At 45.8% G+C, this 21,345-nt stretch overlaps 1 protein-coding gene across 11 annotated transcripts in view; it reads left to right on the forward strand.

Annotated features, from left to right (window-relative positions):
* The window catches only part of Smarca4 (SWI/SNF related, matrix associated, actin dependent regulator of chromatin, subfamily a, member 4), a 96,702-nt gene that overhangs the window by 26,091 nt on the left and 49,266 nt on the right, over positions 1-21,345 (forward strand). For all 11 annotated transcript variants that reach the window (XM_006242598.4, XM_006242599.4, XM_063264830.1 and 8 more), the window contains exons 6-13: positions 805-1,063; positions 2,302-2,428; positions 2,891-3,064; positions 5,005-5,178; positions 6,545-6,712; positions 6,814-6,864; positions 12,159-12,289; positions 12,395-12,452. In XM_006242598.4, coding sequence (XP_006242660.1) covers positions 805-1,063; positions 2,302-2,428; positions 2,891-3,064; positions 5,005-5,178; positions 6,545-6,712; positions 6,814-6,864; positions 12,159-12,289; positions 12,395-12,452 — 1,142 coding nt within the window. The remainder of the gene's footprint in view (positions 1-804; positions 1,064-2,301; positions 2,429-2,890; positions 3,065-5,004; positions 5,179-6,544; positions 6,713-6,813; positions 6,865-12,158; positions 12,290-12,394; positions 12,453-21,345) is intronic.

Genomic DNA, 21,345 nt, shown 5'->3' on the forward strand with positions numbered 1-21,345 from the left:
AAAGTTCATTTGGATATTTCAAGGTCTTCATTTGAGTTGTAACAGTGGACCTTGACTATCTTCTTGGTCTGAGGTGAATCATTACTTATTGAAATCTACTTTGTTTGGATGTGAACTAGAGTCATTCTCTGAGAGAGAAACTATCCAAGACCCTCAGTAGATACGTGACATGGAGAAAGCAGCAAACCCCACGCATGCTGTTTGTTTCCTTCACACACTGTTTATCAAGCAGAGTAACAAGAAGTAATGATAAAACTCATCAGCCCGGTTAGGGATTTAGCTCAGTGGTAGAGTGCTTGCCGAGCAAGCACAAGGCCCTGGGTTCGGTCCCCAGCTCCGAAAAAAAGAAAAAAAGAAAAAAAAAAAAAAACTCATCGGTCTGAGGAAACGGTCTGAGGACAGCGTGCACCGAACCTGCCCTTGCGATGCTGCTGTGAGGAAGCAGTTACTATGCAGAAGTAGAATTTGAGTGTAGCTATTCAGAACAGCACACTATTAAGACAGTAATCATTTGTTCCTGGAATTTTCCATTTAATATTTTTAGACTGCCATTGACCAAGGGCAATTGAAACGTCAGAGGTGAAGCTGCTAAAGGGGAGGGGCGAGCTTGCATAGAGGAAAGATGGGGGCCTGCTGTCGCTGTGAAGCCAGACAGAACATCCAAACACTTGCGGTTAGGGCAGAGCTATGGGAGAACTGACCTGGAGGGTAGGAGTGTCTGGGTTCTGGCCTAGGTGAGAGGTGGCTGGAAGGGCAGTCCTGGGGGCCCAGAGGTCAAGCAGCATACTCCACTTGCCTCTCCAGGACCCATGGCCAATGCTGCTGCCCCCACAAGCACCCCACAGAAGCTGATTCCCCCGCAACCAACAGGCCGCCCTTCACCTGCACCTCCTGCTGTCCCGCCTGCTGCCTCACCTGTAATGCCACCACAAACACAGTCCCCAGGGCAGCCAGCCCAGCCTGCTCCATTGGTGCCATTGCACCAGAAGCAGAGCCGCATCACCCCCATCCAGAAGCCCCGGGGCCTGGACCCTGTGGAGATCCTACAGGAGCGGGAGTACAGGTGAGCACCCAAGTGCTACACTGCCAGTGTGATTGCGAGGTACAAGGGAATGCTCTGTGGTCTTCTTAGGCTCAGTCCCTTCTAGAGCCTTTGCACAGGCTGCGTCACACCTTCTAGCCATCAAGTGAGGTGGTGGCCATTTCTGTGGTTCCTGGACCCACTCCCTCTCTGCCTTGTACTTGTACTCTGGCATTGCTGCCAGTGCTTACTGCTGTATCCTTTCTAATGGGACTGTGAGCCACAAGAGAGCAGACAACTTTTTTGACCCCTGTTCAGCTAAGATTCCATATGAGAAACTGCCTTGGCACACAGTAGGTGCTCCATAAATAACTATAGGAAGGTAAAGTAGGGAACTTTTTCCACATAGGTTACTGGGAGGGTTAACCTGTAGATAAAACATTGATGCTGCCCATGGGCTTTGCAGATTTCCATAGCCCTGGGTCTCATGCTGAAGCTGAGCTGCCTAATGCCATAGGCCAACTCTCACTGCCCTTATGGGATTAGCACCTGGCTAAGTCACTGTTCTAGTTTACTTTTCTATTGCTGTGGTGAAACACCAAAGCAATCTAGAGAGGAAAGGGTTTATCTCCCCATGGATTTCCAGATAACAGTCCATTACTGAGGGAAGTAACTTAAGTCAGGACCTGAAGCACAGGCTGGGGAGGAACACTGCTCTTGTTCTCCAACTCATGCACAGCCAGCTTTTCTATATAGTTCAGAGCTACCTTCCTCAGAATCGTGCTGTCAGGGCAAGGCACGGCGGTGTATGCCTTTGGTCCCAGCTCTCAGGAAGCAGAGGCAGGTAGATCTTCATGAGTTTGAGGCCAGCCTGTTCTTATAAGCAAGTTCCAGGACAGCCAGGGCTACGTAGAGAAATCTTGTCTCGGAAAAGAAAAAAAATTTTTTCATGCTTCCACATTGGGCTGGCCGTCTGCTCAAGCAACTTTTGCATTTGAGGTCCCCACTTTGCAGATGATTCAGGGTTGTGTCATCTTGACAATAAAATCTAGCCAGGAGAGTTGTCAAGTCTCAGGCTCGCTGTGGTCCCAGCAGGCCTGTTCTCAAAAGCACTCTGAAGCCGCTTGTGAGGTTCTGTGTGGTAACTGATGTCCTTTTTTTGAAGAGTCCCCTCCTTTGAAGGACAGACTGTTTATAGACTCTGGCTTTAAAGATAGAGACCAGGTGACTTCTTGTAGACAAATAGTCCTCACCACCTTTCTTTCCCTATCTTTGCCCAGGCTGCAGGCTCGAATCGCACACAGAATTCAGGAACTTGAAAACCTCCCTGGGTCCCTGGCTGGGGACCTTCGAACCAAAGCAACCATCGAACTCAAGGCCCTTAGGTTGCTGAACTTCCAGAGGCAGGTGGGTCTGTGGGCCTGGGTCAGTGGGGATGCTGGGCTCCAAGAATGCTTTGAGGGGTGTTATCTGGGATACCTGCATGGTTGGAGCAGTCAGGACTCTGGGAGAGTTAGTTTACTGTCATGGCTCATGCTTTGGCACGACCCAGCCATGCATAGTCTGTGCCTACATGGGTATGGGCTCCTGAGGTTGCAGTTGGCAGCTAAGGCTTGGTGAGTCTCTTCCTGAGGGTACTGTGCTTTTACACATCCCCTCAGGAACTGTATGTGTGGGTGTAGAAAAGTCCTGATCTCTTATGTTCTGTTCCTTGCTTGTTCTACCTGCTGTCTCCCAAGCATCCTCTGCATCCCAGACAGTTTGTTGTAGGATCATCTGCCCAGCATGTGCTCATCACTCTGAGCATCTCCACAGACAGCACAAACCCATCATGCCTTAATGCCAGTGTCTCATTTTCCACCCTAAAAGCTGCGCCAGGAGGTGGTGGTGTGCATGCGAAGAGACACAGCCCTAGAGACAGCCCTCAATGCCAAGGCTTATAAGCGCAGCAAACGGCAGTCACTGCGGGAGGCCCGCATCACTGAGAAGCTGGAGAAGCAGCAGAAGATTGAACAGGAACGCAAGCGTCGTCAGAAGCACCAGGTGTGTTTGCCTTGCAGGGTGTACTCTGCTGAGTCTCCCTGCAAGCCAGAGTGTCCTGGGCACAGCAGTGTGCCAGTGCACAGACCAAACGGTAAGAGAAGAGGAGCAGGGATCATATCAGGCAGCTTCAAGAGGTGGGAGAAGAGGAGCGGGGACCTTAAAGAAGAATCCACCTTGGACAGACGGAGCTCAGTGAGGTTTCTGTGAGGAGGCTGAGCAGAGAGACTTGAGCAAGGGTACAGTGCTGAGGAGGGGCTGGGGCTGGAACATGCTCCCATGTGTCATCTAGAAGTGAGGACGAGGTAGTTGGCAAAGTGAGCCACAGACAATGTTTGGGCTTTTGCTCTGAGCAAGGGGAAACCACAAGAGACTGTGATTTTTACAAAGTCCATCAGGGACATGAAAGTCTGTTGTCAGATAGGCTTGTTCATGACTCAGTCTGCTCATGTATTCATTTGTTTTGTTTATTTTTTACTTGTACCTCACCTGCATGCCCAGTACCTAAGGAGGTCAGAAGACAATAGCATCATATTCCCTGGAGTTGGAGTTAAAGATGGTGGTTAGCTACTATGTAGATGCTGGGAATTGAACCCATGTTCTCTGCAAGAGCAAAAAATGCTCTTAACCACTCAGGCATCTTCCAGCCTTGTGTGTTTGTGTTTTTTGTTTTCTGAAACAGAGTCTTGGTAAGGAGCTCTGACGGTTGTGGTCCTCTCTGTATAACCCAGACTGGCCTCAGACCCCGTAATCCTTGTACCTCAACGTCCTGCAGGCTAGGATTACAGGCATCGCCATGCTGGGCTCGGTTGCTCATGTACAGTTTACACATTTTAAAAACAATGACTGTTTATTCCAGGATGTGGTGTATTTATTCTGAAATGAAGGCAGAAATACAGGTCTACGGGCAGCCTGAGCCCAAGATGTATTTCATTGATGGAATACTTGCCCACCACACACCACACAATCATAGGCTCAATTTCTAGCTCCACACATAAGAAAACAAAAAAATCAATGCTCAGTATTAATCATGGTTAACATTTTGGTAGTTACCATTCCATTTTCTTTATGTATGTGCATATTAATGAATCGTTAAATACCAGAGCTCTTAGGGTGATTCTGGAAAAGTTAACTGCCTACCATTTCACTAGAATTCAAATACATTGATCTATGATTCATCTATGCAGTATTTACCATTAAATACTATAAATGTTGTCAATATACCCCTGTTTGGGACACACCATAACTTCTTTACTTTCTTGAGGCAGGTTCTCACTCTTAGCTCAGGATGGCTTGGAACTCAGTGATCCTCCTGTCTCTACCTCCCAAGTGCTAGGAGTATAGGTGTGTACCACCCCACACCCAGCCTTGGGGCTAGTTTTTTACATTTCATAATTAAAAATTACCCTGGCAGTCCTGGAGTCACTGCTATGTCAGGATAAGTTCCTCAAAGGGGCACAGCTATACACAGGGTGGGAATAGGAAACATGTTTAGAACTTGATAGGGTCAAGTTGCCTCTGGCAAGAGTGGTTCACTTGAGCCAGGTGAAATGGCGTACACCTTTGACCCCAGCACCCAAGAGACTGAGGCGGCAGATCTCTGAGTTTGAGGCTAGTCTGGTCCACACAGTGAATTCCAGGACAGCCAGAATTATATAGTGAGACCTTGTCTTTCATTCTTCCCCAACAAAAAAGGACAGGCTCACTTGGTACTCCAACTGTTGTATCCAGGGCCCTTGTCATTGCACAGGGGCTAGCAGCAGAGTTTGTCATGAACAAAGGTGACACGGTAGCCTCATTATGTGGACAGTGCCCTTTTCCCTTGAGGAACTGTATATGCTAGGGAAACTGTGTATGCCACTGAGTGGGTTCCCAGTGCTCCTTTGTCTGTAAACAGCTGTGGGTGCAGTTTTGCCTCAGCCCTCAATATCGTCTCTCTGCAGGAGTACCTCAACAGCATTCTGCAGCATGCCAAGGACTTCAGGGAGTATCACAGATCAGTCACAGGCAAACTCCAGAAACTCACCAAGGCTGTGGCCACCTACCATGCCAACACTGAGCGGGAGCAAAAGAAAGAAAATGAGCGCATCGAGAAGGAACGGATGCGAAGGCTTATGGTACACACCAGTTTTCTTGCTCTTGATCCCTTGTGTGTGCTGGATGTGGCAAATGTTGGGTTATTCACCCCAGGGTTGTACATAGATGCTCTATGCTTGGCTTAGACGTGGAGCTAAAGGAAGTGACACATGGATTTGGGAGGCGGGGGTCTGGGCCTTCACCTTTATTCCTCTGGCTATAATGTAGGCCAGCTCTGACTCCCTTCTGCTCTGGGCCTCATGGGTGCCACAGAACGTACAATGAAGACTATCCAGATGAATCTCACTGGCATTTCATCTTGAGGGAGCTGCTAACTGGACAGATACTCTTACCCGCTCCGGGTTTGCCCCTAGCAGGTATAGTGGAGACCCAGAGGGAGCAGAATAATTCCTATCTTCCTGGAGCTCCTATTTGCCCTTGAAGGAACAAAACAGCAAAACAGATCTAGTATAATTGGGTAGGAACGATGTGGCAGGCCTAGGACTGGGCATGTTAGACTGACTTGGATAGAAGCTGGGGGTGAGTTCATTGCACAGGGCAGAGCATGGGAGGGAGAAGAGAGAGTCCGAGAAGGAGAGAAGGGCAAGGAAGTAGGACACCAATGTAAGGTATAGCCAGTGGCCTCCGGGGCCTTAGACCTCATGGTGCTGGACAACAGGACACTGGGTCCTAGAGCTTGCAAGGTTGCATCAGGTGGGACTTTGCAGGCCATCAAGAGAGAACTAGATTACTGAAAGAGTGCCCAGGGAATCCATCTGTTATGTAGTAGGTTTTGCTTTAGTTGAGACAGGGTTTCAGTATACCTGGCTAACCGCTGTATAAACCAGGTTCTGCTTAAACTCTTCTAAGATTCACCCGCTGCTGCTTCCCAGGTGCTGGGATTACAGGCACACATTCTGCTCAGCTCCAGCTTTTATTTGTTCGTAAAAGGATATAAGGGATTCAAGGCTGAGGTTTGTGGAGATGGGCCCAGATCAAGTAGAAAGAGGGGGTTGAGATTCTTGGTGACAGGGCCCAGATCAGGTACAAAGGTTGAGATTTGTGACACGTTTTTAGAGAGAGAGTCTAGAATTCCCTTTGGGTTTGTTTGTTTTTGAGACAGGATTTCTCTGTGTAGCTCTGGCTGTCCTGGAACTCACTCTGTAGACCAGACTGAGGCTGCTCTCGAACTCACCGAGATTCATCTGCCTCTTGAGTGCTAGGAGTAAAGGCCTGTGCCACTGCTGCCCTGTGTGAATGGCTCATGAAAAGACCTGCATTGTCTGGCAGTGCCCTTGAGATTCAGCATGGTGTCAGGCAGTGGTACAGTAGTAGTCATGAGTGAGCTTCTGCAGTCCTCACACACACACCCACAAGACTGTGTTTCACCCTGCCTTGGTTTTGTAGGCTGAAGACGAGGAGGGCTACCGCAAGCTCATTGACCAGAAGAAGGACAAGCGCCTGGCCTACCTCCTGCAGCAGACAGATGAGTATGTGGCCAACCTCACAGAGCTGGTGCGGCAGCACAAAGCTGCCCAGGTAGCCAAGGAGAAGAAGAAGAAAAAGAAAAAGAAGGTTCGTTGGGTCTGACTAAGCACAGGCACCCCTTGGAATGGCTGCACACTTAGAGGCCTGGGCCTGTACGGTCAGTCTGACCTTGCTCTCTTTATTTGCAGAAGGCAGAAAATGCTGAAGGGCAGACACCTGCCATTGGACCCGACGGTGAGGTGAGATATAGGGTATTTCTTACAGAAATGTTAGCTGGCCCTGTGATACGTGTTTCTTTTGGTTTGTTTCTTTAAAAATATTTTAAATCACATTTTTATGTAGTGGGGGCAGTGATGAAGGTTTTCTCTTTCTTTCTGGGGTGCCATTCATATATATTTACCCAATAAGTCATTTTGCCAGCCCAGGGCTGACCTGGGACTTCTGATTGTCTTGCTTCCACCTCCCATAATGGACTTACAAGTGTGGACACTGTGGATGGATCCACTTAGTTGGTTTTTTGTGTTTTAATTATATTTTTGTGTCTGCACATGCCTGCACTTAAATGTGCATTAGGCACTTCCTAGGCAGCTGGGACTGCAGCCGTGTGTTGTGCTCAGATGATCTGTAGTCCACTTCCAGCAGCTGTCATGGGTTTGTACATTTGTTTAGTTCTAGGGCACACGGGACATCCATTCTGCAGGCCTGTGCAATGCTCTTGTGGGAATTCTCAGCTACGCCTCAGCCTTTGCTCCCAGACCTTTGGTTGGGAGTGTGTTTCAGAGTCTCTTGTCGGACCTCTCCCTTGTGCCTTCCTCCTGATTTTTGTCATTCAGTCAGTTTACTCGTGGGCTTTTATTAGTATGCTCTTGCAGAAAGTCAGCAGGCAGTGTTGTCTACTTGGAGAGAGGACACTATACTTACTTTTTTCACTTCCTCAAGACAGACAGTCTTATTCGGTGCACTCATTATATGTGTGCTGGGGAGATGGTAGTGACTGGCTATGGGTCAAACCCATCACCTTCTGCCTAGTAAGGAGGTGCCTGTCTACTACTACATTCCAGCACTCAGTGACAAAAGAAACAGCAGAAGGCAGACGTGGTGACATCTGCCTGGAAATGTAGCATGTGAGGTCAAAAGTGAAAGTTCACCCTAAGTTCAAGGGCATATAGCAGTATCCTGTTTTTCAAAAGATAATTATGGAAGTATAAAACATTGTTTGAAAGGAACCTTGAAGTCCTTCTCAGATAGAAACTCTGCCTCACAACTAGTGTATTGCCTCCTGTGTGTTTTCTATGCAGGCCCCAGGATTTCTGCTAGTTCATACCTTTCTAAGATAGATCCCATACATGCCTACTGTCCTGTTCCCTGAGAAGTTGCTATTCCCCAGTTATTAGAAAGGCATGTGTTTGGTGGTAAAACTCAAAAATACTCTTTAGTCAAGCACACTGTTGGGCCATGTAGACATGCAGGGCTCTCTGACCTTCACAGCCAGCAGAGTGATGATCAGGGGACAAGAAGGCAGTTTGGCTCTCAACACGTCTCAGTAGTCCATGTTGGTTCAAACTTAAGGATTCTGACCTCAGTGGTTTATTTTAGGCATATTTAAGCACAGCACAGCACAGCACAGCACAGCGCAGTACAGCAAAGTTATTCTGGGGATAATTTAACAATTTAACTCAGTCCCACGTGTACAACAAAGCATACATAAGTCTCCCTGAGACAGATCAGACGTGACTACATCAGAACTACTTGTAAAGTCCATAAAGATAGGCTCTATTGATTGACTGAGAAAAATAAATTCATAAGGGTTTGGGGGAGGGCCCGATGCACGAAAAGTCTCTGGTCACACAGACAGTGCGAAGGTCAGCAGCAGGCGAGAAAGAGTATTTGCTTTAGCTTCTGTGCTGATAAGATTTTTTCATTCCTTCCCTTGAATCAATAAGCCTGTGTGATTAACATTCGAGGTTTCTCTAGTGGTTCTCAAGCTTCCTAATGCTGTGACCCTTTGATACGGTTCATTATGTTGTAGTTAACCCCTGACCATAATATTTTTGTTGGTTCATTTTAATTGTAATTTTGCAACAGTTACGAATTGCGATGTAAATATCTCTGTTTCCTAATGGTTGTGGGCAGCCCTGTAAAAGGATCGTTCAACCCCCAGGTTGAGAACCACTGTCCTAGGCTTTGGGGTCTCCTCCACAGACAAATTTGGATGCTTTTCATTCCTGGGTGTTTGGACAAGCTCTCTATGAAGATGTAATAGAAGAACCTTTTGTTTCTCTGTACTTGCATGTTCAGTGCAATGGTAGGCTGATTTCAGGAAAATGCCTCACTGAGGACCTCTGCGTAATGTTCATTTTGGATTCTTTTGTTTGTTTTTTCTGTTGTACATGTGTAGGCTAAAAGGCAACTTTTGAGTTTTGTCCTAAGAAACTCAATCCACTGCCTTTGAGACAGTATTTTTATAACCTAGAACACAACAGCTTGGCTGGAGATTGGCCAGCAAGTCCCTGAGAGCCCCTGTGTCTGCCTCCAGTACTGACATCACTAGTGGCCTGACTTTTGTTGTACATCAAACTCAGGTGCTTGTGAAGCAACCACTCTACCCTTATCTTCTGTTGAAGTTGGATCTCTTTGTTATTTTGTCTTTCTTTTTTTTCCGGAGCTGAGGACTGAACCCTGGGGCTTGTGCTTGCTAGGCAAGTGCTCTACTTCTGAGCTAAATCCCTAACCCAAAGCTGGTTCTCATTAGCCTAGGCTCACCCTGCAATCTCTACTGGCCAAAGATGACCTTGAATATCTGATCCCCTTGTCTTCCACTACAGTGTTATGGCAGTACAGGTATGGGTAGACTACTGTATTGCTCTTCTCTTTTTTAATTAAAAAAAATTTTTTTTTTTGGTTGTTTTTTTCGGAGCTGGGGACCGAACCCAGGGCCTTGCACTTCCTAGGCAAGTGCTCTGCCACTGAGCCAAATCCCCAACCCCTAATTAAAATTTTTAATTAACCAATTAATTAGTCCTTTTGAGACAAGGTCCACTGAGTAACCATGCCTGGTTACTCATGAAACTCATTATGTAGATAGACTAGGTCTCAATCTTATAGAAATCTGCCTGCTTCTGCCTCCTGGGTGCTAGGCCACCGTGTTGACAAACCGTTTTAATTAATTAATTATTTCCTTAATATTTTTGAGTGTTTTGCCTATGCCTATCTCTTTGTACCATGTGCGTGCCTTATTCCCCAGAGTCCAGAGAAGATGTCATGTCCTTGGAATAATGGATGGTTGTAAGTTGCCATGTGGGTGCTGGGAAGTGATCCTACAAGATCAACAGTACTCTTAACTACTGAACCATCTCTCTGGCCCCTGAGTGGCTTCTTGTTTGTTTGTTTGTTTCTAATCTATTCAGTGTGCAGCATTGTTTTGCATGCATGTATGTCTATGTTAGATTGTTGGTTCCCTGGAACTGGAGTTACAGACAGTTGTAAGCTGCCATGTGGGTGCTGGGAATTGAACCCAGGTCCTCTGGAAGAGGACTCTGAGCCATCTCTCCAGGGCCCCCCCCCCCCGCCCCCCGCACCACCCCTTTTATGGTAGGGTTTTTCTGTGTGGAGCTATTTCAGAACTTGATGTAGACCAGACTGACCTCAAATTTACAGAGATCCACCTGTCGCCACCTCCCAATACTGGGATTAAGGGCATACATCACTGTGCCTGGCTGTTGTTTTTAATATAAGATTCTTGTTATATAGTCTAGTCTGGCCCTGAACTCACAACCTCCGGCCTTCCTCAGCCTCCTGAGGGCTAGGATGACAGGCATGCCCCATGCCCATGTCCACTTCATGAACTTTGATACCATGTCAGCCTTTTATATCCACATCCTTTCAGGGTCTTTTGCCCTGTTCTTTTATGAGTGTGTTGTGCCCTATATAGTTGATGTCTTGCTCAGCTCAGGCTGCAGTAGCCAAGTACTATTGGTTACTACTGGGGGCATGAACAGCATTCTGTACAGTTCTAGAGATAGAAACAGCAAAATTCAGGTGCCCGAGTGCTGGGTGCTTGGGAGAGGACTCTCTTCCTGAGTTTTGGAGCATCGCACATGCTGTCTATGTTCTCATGACAGGGAAAAGGAAAAAGCATGAAAAATCGCTGTGTCCTTTCCCTAGCTTTTAGGTTTCTGCCAGGAATGGAAGCTGGAGCTTTGTACACTCTTAAGCACTTGGTGTACAGCTGAACTAAGCTAACCCCACAGGCATCATCAGTCTTGCTTCCATTACGGCCCCAGGGGACTTGACTTAGTCCTGTTCTCTGAGGCAAGTGCTTCCTCCCAAGCATTTCAGGAAGCTATCAGCAGTGGCAGACTCATATCTTAGGCTGGCCCCAAGCATACTGTGGTGACAATTCTGGAACTAGCCATTCCGGGGGATTTAAATGGGATATTGTCTAAAGGTTTCAATCGCTTTGATAAAACACCACAACCAAAAGCAAGTTGGAGAGGGAAATGGTCATTTCATCTCAGCTTACATACACATAACCAAGGGAGCTAAGACAGCAATTTAAGGCAAGCGCTCGGGTGAAGCAAGCAATGCAAAGCCTGGAGGAAGCCTACTTTGTCATGGTGCCCAAGACTGGCACCGTCCGCAGTGGGCTTCCTCTATCAGTCATCAGTGCTGACCATGCTCACAGGCTTGCCCATAGGACATACCAGGGAGGCATTTTCTCATTGAGTTCTCTTCTCAGATGGCTGTAGCTTCTGTTGTATTGACAAAACACTAGCCAGAACTAGGTGTTCTCTTGAATTATTGTAAAAGAATGTGGGTTGCTATATTATAGCACAAAGCCACTGTGGAGTTTATAGTATTTTGTTTATTTTTATCATTTGAGACAAAGTCTTCCTGTCTAGCTGAGGCTGGCACCCTGTCTCAGCCATTGTGCCTGAAGCACAGCCGCTTTTCTAAGCCATGTGGTCTTGCCTCAGAGAAGTGAGCGTTAGGGAATGGGGCTGAGTCAGCATTGTAGCATTCACTCTTCTAAGTTCTTGGTCCCCAGCCTCACACACTCTTCAGTTATAGTTGTGTGGCTGTGGACAATTGAGATGAGGGGCTAGAGAGATGGCTTAGCAGTTGAGAGCATTGACTGATCTTGTAGAGGACTTGGGCTTAATTCCCAGCATGCATGTGGCAGCTACCGACTGTCTATAATTCAAGTTTTAGGGGATCTGATGCCCTCTTCTGGCGTTCCTCTTGGGGCACCAGGCACCCACTTAATGAACAGAAATATATACAAGCAAAAAAAAATTTTTTTAAAAATACAAGATAACTGAGACTCAGCCCGAGCATTTTAATCCAAATTCTAGGGTAGAGAAAGTACCGTGCTTTGGTTCTCTTTACCTTGGTAGAGTGATGTGCTGCGTCTCATCTTCTCCCCTCGTCTTTGATGCTGTGGATCAGACCAGTCTCTTCCTGGTGATCTCTGCATTTGGGTGGCAGGGTGGGAAATGGGGAGTCTTGGCTCATGGCAGTCATTCTCTTTCAGCCTCTGGATGAGACCAGCCAGATGAGTGACCTCCCTGTGAAGGTGATCCATGTGGAGAGTGGCAAGATCCTCACTGGCACAGATGCCCCAAAAGCCGGGCAGCTGGAAGCCTGGCTTGAGATGAACCCAGGGTAAGTTAAATGCCTCCTCCGTGGGACTTGGCATCTGGGCAGTGGTACTTGCATTTGGGTGGCACACCAGGCAGAGCTGCATCCAAAGACTGCTGTTTTTCCTAGGTATGAAGTAGCTCCCAGATCAGATAGTGAAGAAAGTGGCTCTGAAGAGGAGGAGGAGGTAAGAGGCTACTTTATCGTAACTGTTTTTGGGATTTCCACCTTGTTTGTGGCTGTCACGCTGTGGGCTGTGCCCTTGTGCCCTGTGTGCTGGCTGGGCATGGTCTGGCAGGGCAGCCAAGGCCCGGGGCTTGCCTGGAAGTGGTGCTGCAGAGCTCTGCTGACTCGTGGGCTGTTCCCATTTAGGACAGTCGAGTTTCAGTCATTTCCTCAGTTGCACTGGCCACATTTCAGGCGCTGAGCATCCCTCCTCTGAACATTCTGCTGCTTTTGCCCATTCTTCATCAGTGCTGTGATTTAAGTCATGAATGCGTGCCCTGTATATGCGGCCACCACCCAGTGTTCTCTTGCTCGTGCCTCTTGATGGCTCCTGCCTGCATCCCTTTCTCCCTGGGCTCTGCGTTCCCCTTCCTCTCCCCACATTAGGCTGATGGAATGCCATCTACTCAAGCCTTCCCTGTTGAGTTGCTGCTTTAGAAAGAGGACTTGTGGTTTTTATGACCACTGGAGTCTTAAGGCCACCTCTCTCCTTAAGAGTCAGTTTTATATATATTTAACCTGTTTGTTTCAGATAGAGTCTTGCTGTTTTGCACATTCTGGCTTGAAGCTCAGACATGCATCCTCCTATCATTCTGAATGCTAGAGTTATACCTGCTCCTTGCCATGCCCTGCAGGAACACTTTGTTCTAATTTAAGCAGCTTCATTGAAATCTAAACTGGAAAGTGTAGATGTTTCTTAGTTCACATGGATCAGCCCCTCACACCAGTGTTAGGATGCTGTAGTCAACCAGAAAGTAACCTGTAAGCTATAAGTGGCTGTCTGCTGTCCCTCCCCTGTACACCCAGGAAGCCACACAACTGGTGTTTTGGTTTGTTTTTATTTCTTGTTGGATGAGTCTTTCTGTATAGTCCAGGCTAGCTTCAAACTCAGTATCCTCTAACTCGAGTTAGGAGTACTAGGACTACAGCAGTGCACCCCACACCACTCACCACTCTGCTTCCCATCTCCACGTTAGCCATTGTAGACATGCGCAGATGAGTCAGAGTGCCAATACGTGGCATGTTATTGAGGTTCTTTCATGTGTTGTACGTATTAAGAACTCCTTTTTATTGCTGCTTTGTGTTCCATTGTATTAATATACCACATTTTGTTTACCTGTCCACCATCAGTTGACACTATTATTTCTGGTTTTACTATGAATAATTATGTTGTGAACATTTGGAAACATGGTTTGTCTGGACATATGTTTTCATTTTTCTTGGGTAGATGCCTAGGCGTGGAATTGCTGGGTCACGTGGTAAGTTTATGTTTACTTTCTAAGACTGCCCAACTGTTCTCCAAAGTGGCTGTTACCATTTCACAGGCTCCAGTTTCTTCACGTTCTCACCAACACTTGGTATTGTCTGTTCTTTTGCTTATGGCCATTTTAGTGGATGTGTGGTGGCATCTCATTTGGTTTTCATTTGCATTATCCTAGTAAGTAGTTTGTCAAGCATCTTCATGTGCACATGTGCGCCATCCAGCATCTTCCTCAGTGGAGGTCTGTTCGAGTCTTGCCTGGTCTTAATTGGGCTGCCGTCCTAAGGAGCTCTCAGCCCTTACTTATTCTCGATGCACCCCTCTGACCCAGTGTGTAATTTGTAAATATCCTTTCCCAGTCTGCTTGGTTCTCACTCGTGTGTGTGTGTGTGTGTGTGTGTGTGTGTGTGTGTGTGTGTGTGTGTGTGTGTGTGTGTATAGAAGTCAGAGGACAGCTTGAGATGTCCTTTCTTACTTCTACCTTGATGAGCCTGGAGCTCTGTTTACTGCCATACTTCAGGCAAGCTGGCCCACAAGCTTCTAGGGATTCTTCTTTCTCTGCCTCCTATCTCACCGTGGAAGCACTGGGATTACAGACATACAATACTGCACCTGGTGGTATGTTGCTTCTGGGGATTGAACTCGGGTCCTCACACTTGTTTGCAGGTGGTTCACTCACGTAGCCATCTCCCCAGCTCCCAACATGTGTTCTATGATTTCTTATTGCTTTATCTTTCTGTAGGGTCATAGTGATCACTCCGGTATTCTTGATTTTGGTACTTTAGTGATTTGTCTCATTTCGTTGATTGATCTAGGCTTAAATTATTGAAGTAAGGTGTCTTAGTCAGGGTTTCTTTTCCTGTACAAACATCATGACCAAAAAGCAAGTTGAGGAGGAAAGGGCTTATTCAGCTTACACGTCCAAGTTGCTGGTCATCACCAAAGAAGTCAGGACTAGAACTCAAGCAGGTCAGGAAGCAGGAGCTGTTGCAGAGGCCATGGAGGGATGTTACTTACTGGCTTGCTTCCCCTGGCCTCCTCAGTTTGCTCTCTTATAGAACCCAAGACCACAAGCCCAGGGACGGCACCACCCACTGTGGGCTGGGTCCTCCTACCTTGATCAGTAATTGAGAAAATGCCTTACAGCTGGATCTCAAAGGCATTTCCACAACTGAGGCTCCTTTTTCTGTGATAACTCCAGCTTGTGTCAAGTTGACACACAAAACCAGCCAGTACTATTGACTCCTTGTCAACTTGATACACAAATACATCATTATTAAGCCTCAATCCTTACTTTCTTATTCATCCCCAAGATCTAAATAACTTTAAGAGTCACACAGTCAATCCATTTTAAAATTCAAAGTCTTTTTAAAATTCAAAGTCTCTTATCTGTGGACTCCACTAAAATACTTTCTAACTTCAAGAGGGAAAAATATCAGGGCACAGTCACAATCTAAAGCAAAATCAAACTCCAACCATCCAATGTCTAGGATCCATTCAGGATCTTCTAGGTTCCTCCAAGAGCTTGGTTCACTTCTCCAGCTCTACCCTTTGCAGCACACATCTTGTCTTCTAGGCTTCAGATGCCTGTACTCCACTGCTGCTGCTGTTCTTGGTGGTCATCTCATGGTACTAGCATCTCCAAAATGCTGTCTTCTGCTGCAACTAGGCTTCCCCAATAGCCTCTTACAGGCTCTCTTCATGGTGCCAAGCCTCAACTCCTTTGCATGACCCCTTCAGTCAGTCCTGGGCCATCAATTGCAACTGAGGCTGCACCTTCACCAATGGCCTTCCATGGCCTCTCACAGTGCTGAGCCTCAGCTGCTATTCATGATCCCTTCGTGCCTTCAAAACTAGTACCACCCGAGTGACTCTTACACATTACCAAGTCCAGCCACAGTACAAGGTACAACCTTGGCTCTCTCTGGAACATAGCCTCTTTGTGCTCTCAAACACTTCCCAGAAGATTTCACCTCAATGATGCGGGTCTTTTCTTAATCACTGCTAATTTCTTAGCTCCAGCTAACCAGCATCAATAGTCATTTTAGTAGTTCTGGTATCTTGTTAATCACAGCTGATTCTTCAGCCCCAGATAACCAAAACCACAGAATCATCACAATGAAAAACAACATGACCCTGATAAGAGTCTTTAATCTTCTCTCTGAAATTTCACAAGCCAGGCTTCCATCTTCTGCACTGTTCTCAACTTATCTTCCAAGCTCCTACAGAAGCTCTTAACATCCCAATAGCTCTTTAGCTCAAAATTCCAAAGTTCTTCCACAGTCCTCCCCAAAACATGGTCAAGTTGTCACAGGAATGCCCCACTTCTGGTACCAATTTGTCTTGTCAGGGTTTCTGTTCCTGCACAAACATCATGACCAAGAAGCAAGTTGGGGAGGAAAAGTTTATTCAGCTTACACTTCCAAGTTGCTAGTCATCACCAAAGGAAGTCAGGACTAGAACTCAAGCAGGTCAGGAAGCAGGAGCTGTTGCAGAGGCCATGGAGGGATGTTACTTAATTGGCTTGCTTCTGCTGGCTTACTCAGCTTGCTTTCTTATAGCACCCAGGACCACCAGCCCAGGGATGGCACCACCCACAGTGGTTTGGGTCCTCCCACCTTGATCAGTAATTGAGAAAATTCCTTACAGATGGATCTCATAAAGGCATGTCCACAAGTGAGGCTCCCTTTTCTGTGATAACTCCAGCTTGTATCAAGTTGATATACAAAACTAGCCAGTACATAAGGCTTTTGGTTTTGGATATGAATAGTGTTTAAACCTAAATGATGTTGGTTTTAAACTTACTGATTTTATTCATGTGTGTATATCTTATGTTGGCTGCTGTCAGCAGGGGCCAGAAAAGGGTATTGAGTCCATTGAAGCTGTAGTTGCAGGCAGTTATGAGCTCCTGACATAGGTACTGGGATTTATACTCACATCCTTTGGAAGAGCAGCATGTGCTCTTATTAACAGATGAGCCATCTCCTTAAGCCCAAAACCTATATGTTTTGCACTATTCATGCTTAGGCTACATCTCATAAACTTTGGTTCTGAGATTTTTTTTCCTTACTATATATTACTCAGGCTTGCCTTGAACTGTTAGGCCTGGATGGCCTCAAACTCTAAATCTTCCTGCGTGGTCCTCCCAAGCATTGGTAGTTATAGTTGTGTGCTGTGTGCCATGACACCTGGCTTCATAAATGTTACTTTTTTAACCCCCCCCCAAAACCTGAGCAGTGTACTTGCTAGATAAGCAGTAGTGAACTAAGTAAATTTAATGAGTTTGGTTTGTTGTTTATTTTTCGCTGGGCGGGGGGGGGGGTGTTTTTTGTTTTGATATTTTTGAGACAAGTTCTTTTTACTATGTAACTCTCACTGTCCTAGAACTGACTTTGTTGCCCAAGCTGGTCTTGAACTCAGAGATCCACCTGCTCCAGTGGTTTTTGGTTTTTGGTTTTTGTGGTGTTTTTGTTGTTGTTGTTGTTGTTTGTTGTTTTTGTTTTTGTTTGTTTTTTTTAAAATTAGGTGTTGAAATTAGGGTCTCACATAATCAAGGGAAGTACTCTTTTATACCACTGAGCCCTAGCTCCAGCCACTATTTTATACTCAGGAGTGTTTTATTGAAAACGAAAGTGTACACATGATGTACAGAGGGGATCCAAACCTAGAATCCTAATATTTTAATTTAATTTTGTTGTCGTCCAATCTGAAATACTCTTTTAAAACTTCTTCTAAAGTCTGTTATCACATGTGTGTGTGTATGTGTGAGTGAGTGAGTGAGGGTAGGCGTGTGTGCAGTGAGGAGATGTGAGGATATCTTTCAGGAGTCAGATCTCTCTTGCCCTGGACTCCAGAAATAATACTTGGATTATAGGATAGTGTAGCATTTACAGTGTCACTATGCTATTGGTTATTAATTTGTTTTTCCTTCATTTTTCTGTGCATGAATGTGTGCAGAGGTGAGCATTTGAGGAACTTTTGCTCTGTATTCCAGGCTGCCTTGACCTCATAGCAATCCTCCAGCCAGAAGTGTGGCTTTACCCTGTCTCCCTTCCTTTCTTTTTTTCCTTTTTTTTTTTCTTCTTTTCATCCTTTCCCATGTACAGTCTTTTTCTGTTAAAATGATTTTTGTTGTGTTTGGTTTGGTATGGTGGGTTTTGTTCTTCAGTTTGCTGACTTACCTTTTCTGTAAATGTTTGTTGGTGCCATACATTTATGTAGTAATTTCTTTATGATCACATAGATACAGTAGGCATCTTACTCCATTGTATATTTTTTAAATGTATTTATTTTTTGTATATAAGTACATTGTAGCTGTCTTCAGACACACCAGAAGAGGGCATCAGATCCCATTACAGATGGTTGTGAGCCACCATGTGGTTGCTGGGAATTGAACTCAAGACCTCTGGAAGAGGAGTCAGTGCTCTTAACAACTGAGCCATCTCTCCAGCCCTCCATTACATATTTTAAAGTTGGTTTTGTTTGCTTGTTTGTTTTTAGAGACAGGGTTTTTCTGTCTTCACTCTGTGATCATGCCTCTGCCTCCTAATGCGGGAATTAAAGACGTGTGCACCACTGCCAGCTCAGTTGGATGTTTGAGATAGGGTCCTAATGGTTTAGCCACAGGGAGTACGACACCCCCAATGATTATGAACCCAGGATCATCCTTCCTCCACTTCCTGAGTGCTGACATCGAGATTCTTCAACTTAATGCATTATGCACTCTGAACCATTTGGAAGATGTTAGTATAGAGAGTAGTAAGTGAATGTATTTTTATAGCAGTTTGCATTAATGTGTATATGTGCCATTTCTGATGCTCTTTTGGCGTTCTCCAAAGATTTGTTTTATTGTGTGTCTGTGTGATTGTATGCATGTGTGTGCATGCAGAGTCCTGAAGAGAGTATCAGATTTCTGGAGTTGCATGTTTTTGCATGACAAGCTGTCATCAGTGTGCAGCAGGCACTGCTGACCTTAGAGCCATTGCTGTAGTCTCTTCAGGGAATGTTTCTCTGCATAGATTTAAATGATCTGGTAGCATGTGTTGGGTGATAGTCAGTTTGTTCAGTTCTTTTTTACAGTTTTGCTGGGGATTGGCCCCAGGTCTTTATGCAGACAGGCAGGTGCTCTACTGCTGAACCATACCCCAGCCCTCTTAGAAAAATGTCATAAAAGTCCATATGTCTACCAGCAACAGGTGCTCCTCAGTCTGTTCTTCTGGGGTATTTTTGTATTTTGGGAGAACAGTTTTAGTTGAATGTGTCAGACTTAGTTAACGTTCCTCTTTCTTTGTCCCTCTCCTCCCCTTTTGGCAGTTTGAACACGTGAATCTAACCTTAGTGGCTCTTTTACTTCAGTTTGGTTTTGTTTCTCTGTATGCTTGTTTGTCTCTTACGTCCAGGCACTACCTGCAGAAGCCAAAAGAGGATAGCTCATCCCCTGGAGCTGAAGCTACAGGCCATTGTGAGCTGTGTGGCATGGGTGCTGGGAAGCAAACCTGGTTCTTCTGCAAGGGCAGCAGTATATGCTCTTAACTACTCAGGACTTTTTGCACCTTCCGTATTGGCCTGTTGTTTCAGATGAGATTTCAGTCACCTGTTACCACCTTCTTTGTTACTTGATAGTTTTGTTTATCTCTTTTTGCCTTATAGATTATCTATTATCTGTCTTTGGTTTTTCAGTAGAATCCACACAAAGCTGTCTTGATATTTATTCTTCTTGCTGTGCGTCCACCGTGTCTGTGGACAGATAATCTGGTTGTGCTTTGTGATTCCGTGTTTATGGACTTGAACTCCTCAATAGCTCTGTACACACATTATGGATACTCCTGCTTGGAACACCTTCAACATCCGAAAAGGCAGAAGCAGCTGAGTGCCCTTTTCTTTCTTTCTTTCTTCCTTCCTTCCTTTCTTCCTTCCTTTCTTTCTTTCTTTTTTATTTAGTTCTTTGTTTATTCTATTTTATTTTGTTTTTTTGAAATAGGGTTTCACTATGTATCCCTGGATGGCTTAGAACTGTGTATTTAGACCAGACTGGCCTCAAACTCGGAGGTCTCCCAGTTAGCTCTTTTGAAGGCTTATGACCCCTCCCCATCCAGGACTATAGCTATCTTAGTTAGGATTCTGTGTTGCTGTAGCAAACACCATGACCTAAGCAAGTTGAGGAGGAAAGGGTTTATTTGATCTTACAACTCCTAGGCCACAACCCATTACTGAGGGAATTCAGGATGGGAGCTCAGAGGACTAAAGCAGGATCCCTGTTTACTGGCTTGCTTCCAGGTTACCGTTCAGCACCACCTCCATGCCACCTGTCCTCAGGGTGACATGACCCACAATGGCTGAGCCTTCCCACATCAATCAGTAATCAAGAAAACACACCCACAGACATGGCCACAGGCCAGTCTGCTATCACCTCAGATGGTATCTTTTCCCACGGTGTCTCTAGTTGCTGCCAGGTTGTCCCAGGCTAAGCAGCAGAGTGGCAGATGTCAAAGGAGTGGCACCTCGAGTTCTTCCTAGGGACTTCTTTCTCTTCATGGTGGGCATTGACACTTTTGACTTGGCTCAGTTTATCTTCCTAGTTCAGCCCTGGTTCCCTATGAAAAGACCCTATTTAGCTGCCATTTAAGAGTGATGGATCCTTTAACAGTGTGGCAGAAAATAGGCTAACAGCCAAGCCAGTGAGCCATATGTGTCCTGTTGTGGCTCTGTACAAGGAAGTTCGTTCCAGATAAAGGCTGTTTTCATGTCTGCCTAAGATAGTGTATTCGCAGGGCCCTTTTGTTCTCTGCATGTGTACAGCTCCCCCAGTCTCATCTTCACTAATAGTAGTAGTAGCATGTACTACTTGGCTGAGATTGATACCATTTTTGCCCTGAGGTAGGCAGGGCCACCACTGCTGCCAAATGTTTGAAATGTTCTCAAACTTGGTGTCATAACCTGTACTTCAAGTTGGTTCTGGCCTCCCATTCTCAATATGCCAATTAAAAGAACCATGTTAGGGGCTGGGGATTTAGCTCAGTGGTAGAGCGCTTACCTAGGAAGCGCAAGGCCCTGTGTTCGGTCCCCAGCTCCGAAAAAAAGAACCAAAAAAAAAAAAAAAAAAAGAACCATGTTAAAACTGAAAAGGAGAGGAGGATTTATTCAATGTGGCCACATTCAGAAGAGGGACAACAGAACTAGGAACCCCCTCAAATCTGTCTCCAGGATCCTGACGTGCGACCAGAGTTTAAAGGACCAAAGTTGTGCTCATCGATCAGAGCCTATCAAGGTGTGGTCCTATCCCACTGACCCGTCATTGCCTGGGTTTTAGTCTCATCCTGTCAGGTGATCAGTCAATTATTAGAATTGTTTTAGATCTCTTTCTAAGAGACAAGTCGATCTTGTGGCTGGTCCTGTTTCCTTCTAGCATGAGATTTCTGGGAATATCGCCATTTCTTTGGAGTCTATTGTTTCAGTAGTCAAATATAGAGACTAGTGTTTTGCTTTGAGAATAGCTTTATTTCTACAAGACTGGTTACAGAACCTGCCAGCCCTGTCTGCTTCCATGGCCCCCAACACAGTAGACTTCATGCTGTGGGTGGCTGGACTGCAGTGC

Source organism: Rattus norvegicus, chromosome 8, assembly GCF_036323735.1.
Source record: "Rattus norvegicus strain BN/NHsdMcwi chromosome 8, GRCr8, whole genome shotgun sequence".
Taxonomy (NCBI): domain Eukaryota; kingdom Metazoa; phylum Chordata; class Mammalia; order Rodentia; family Muridae; genus Rattus; species Rattus norvegicus.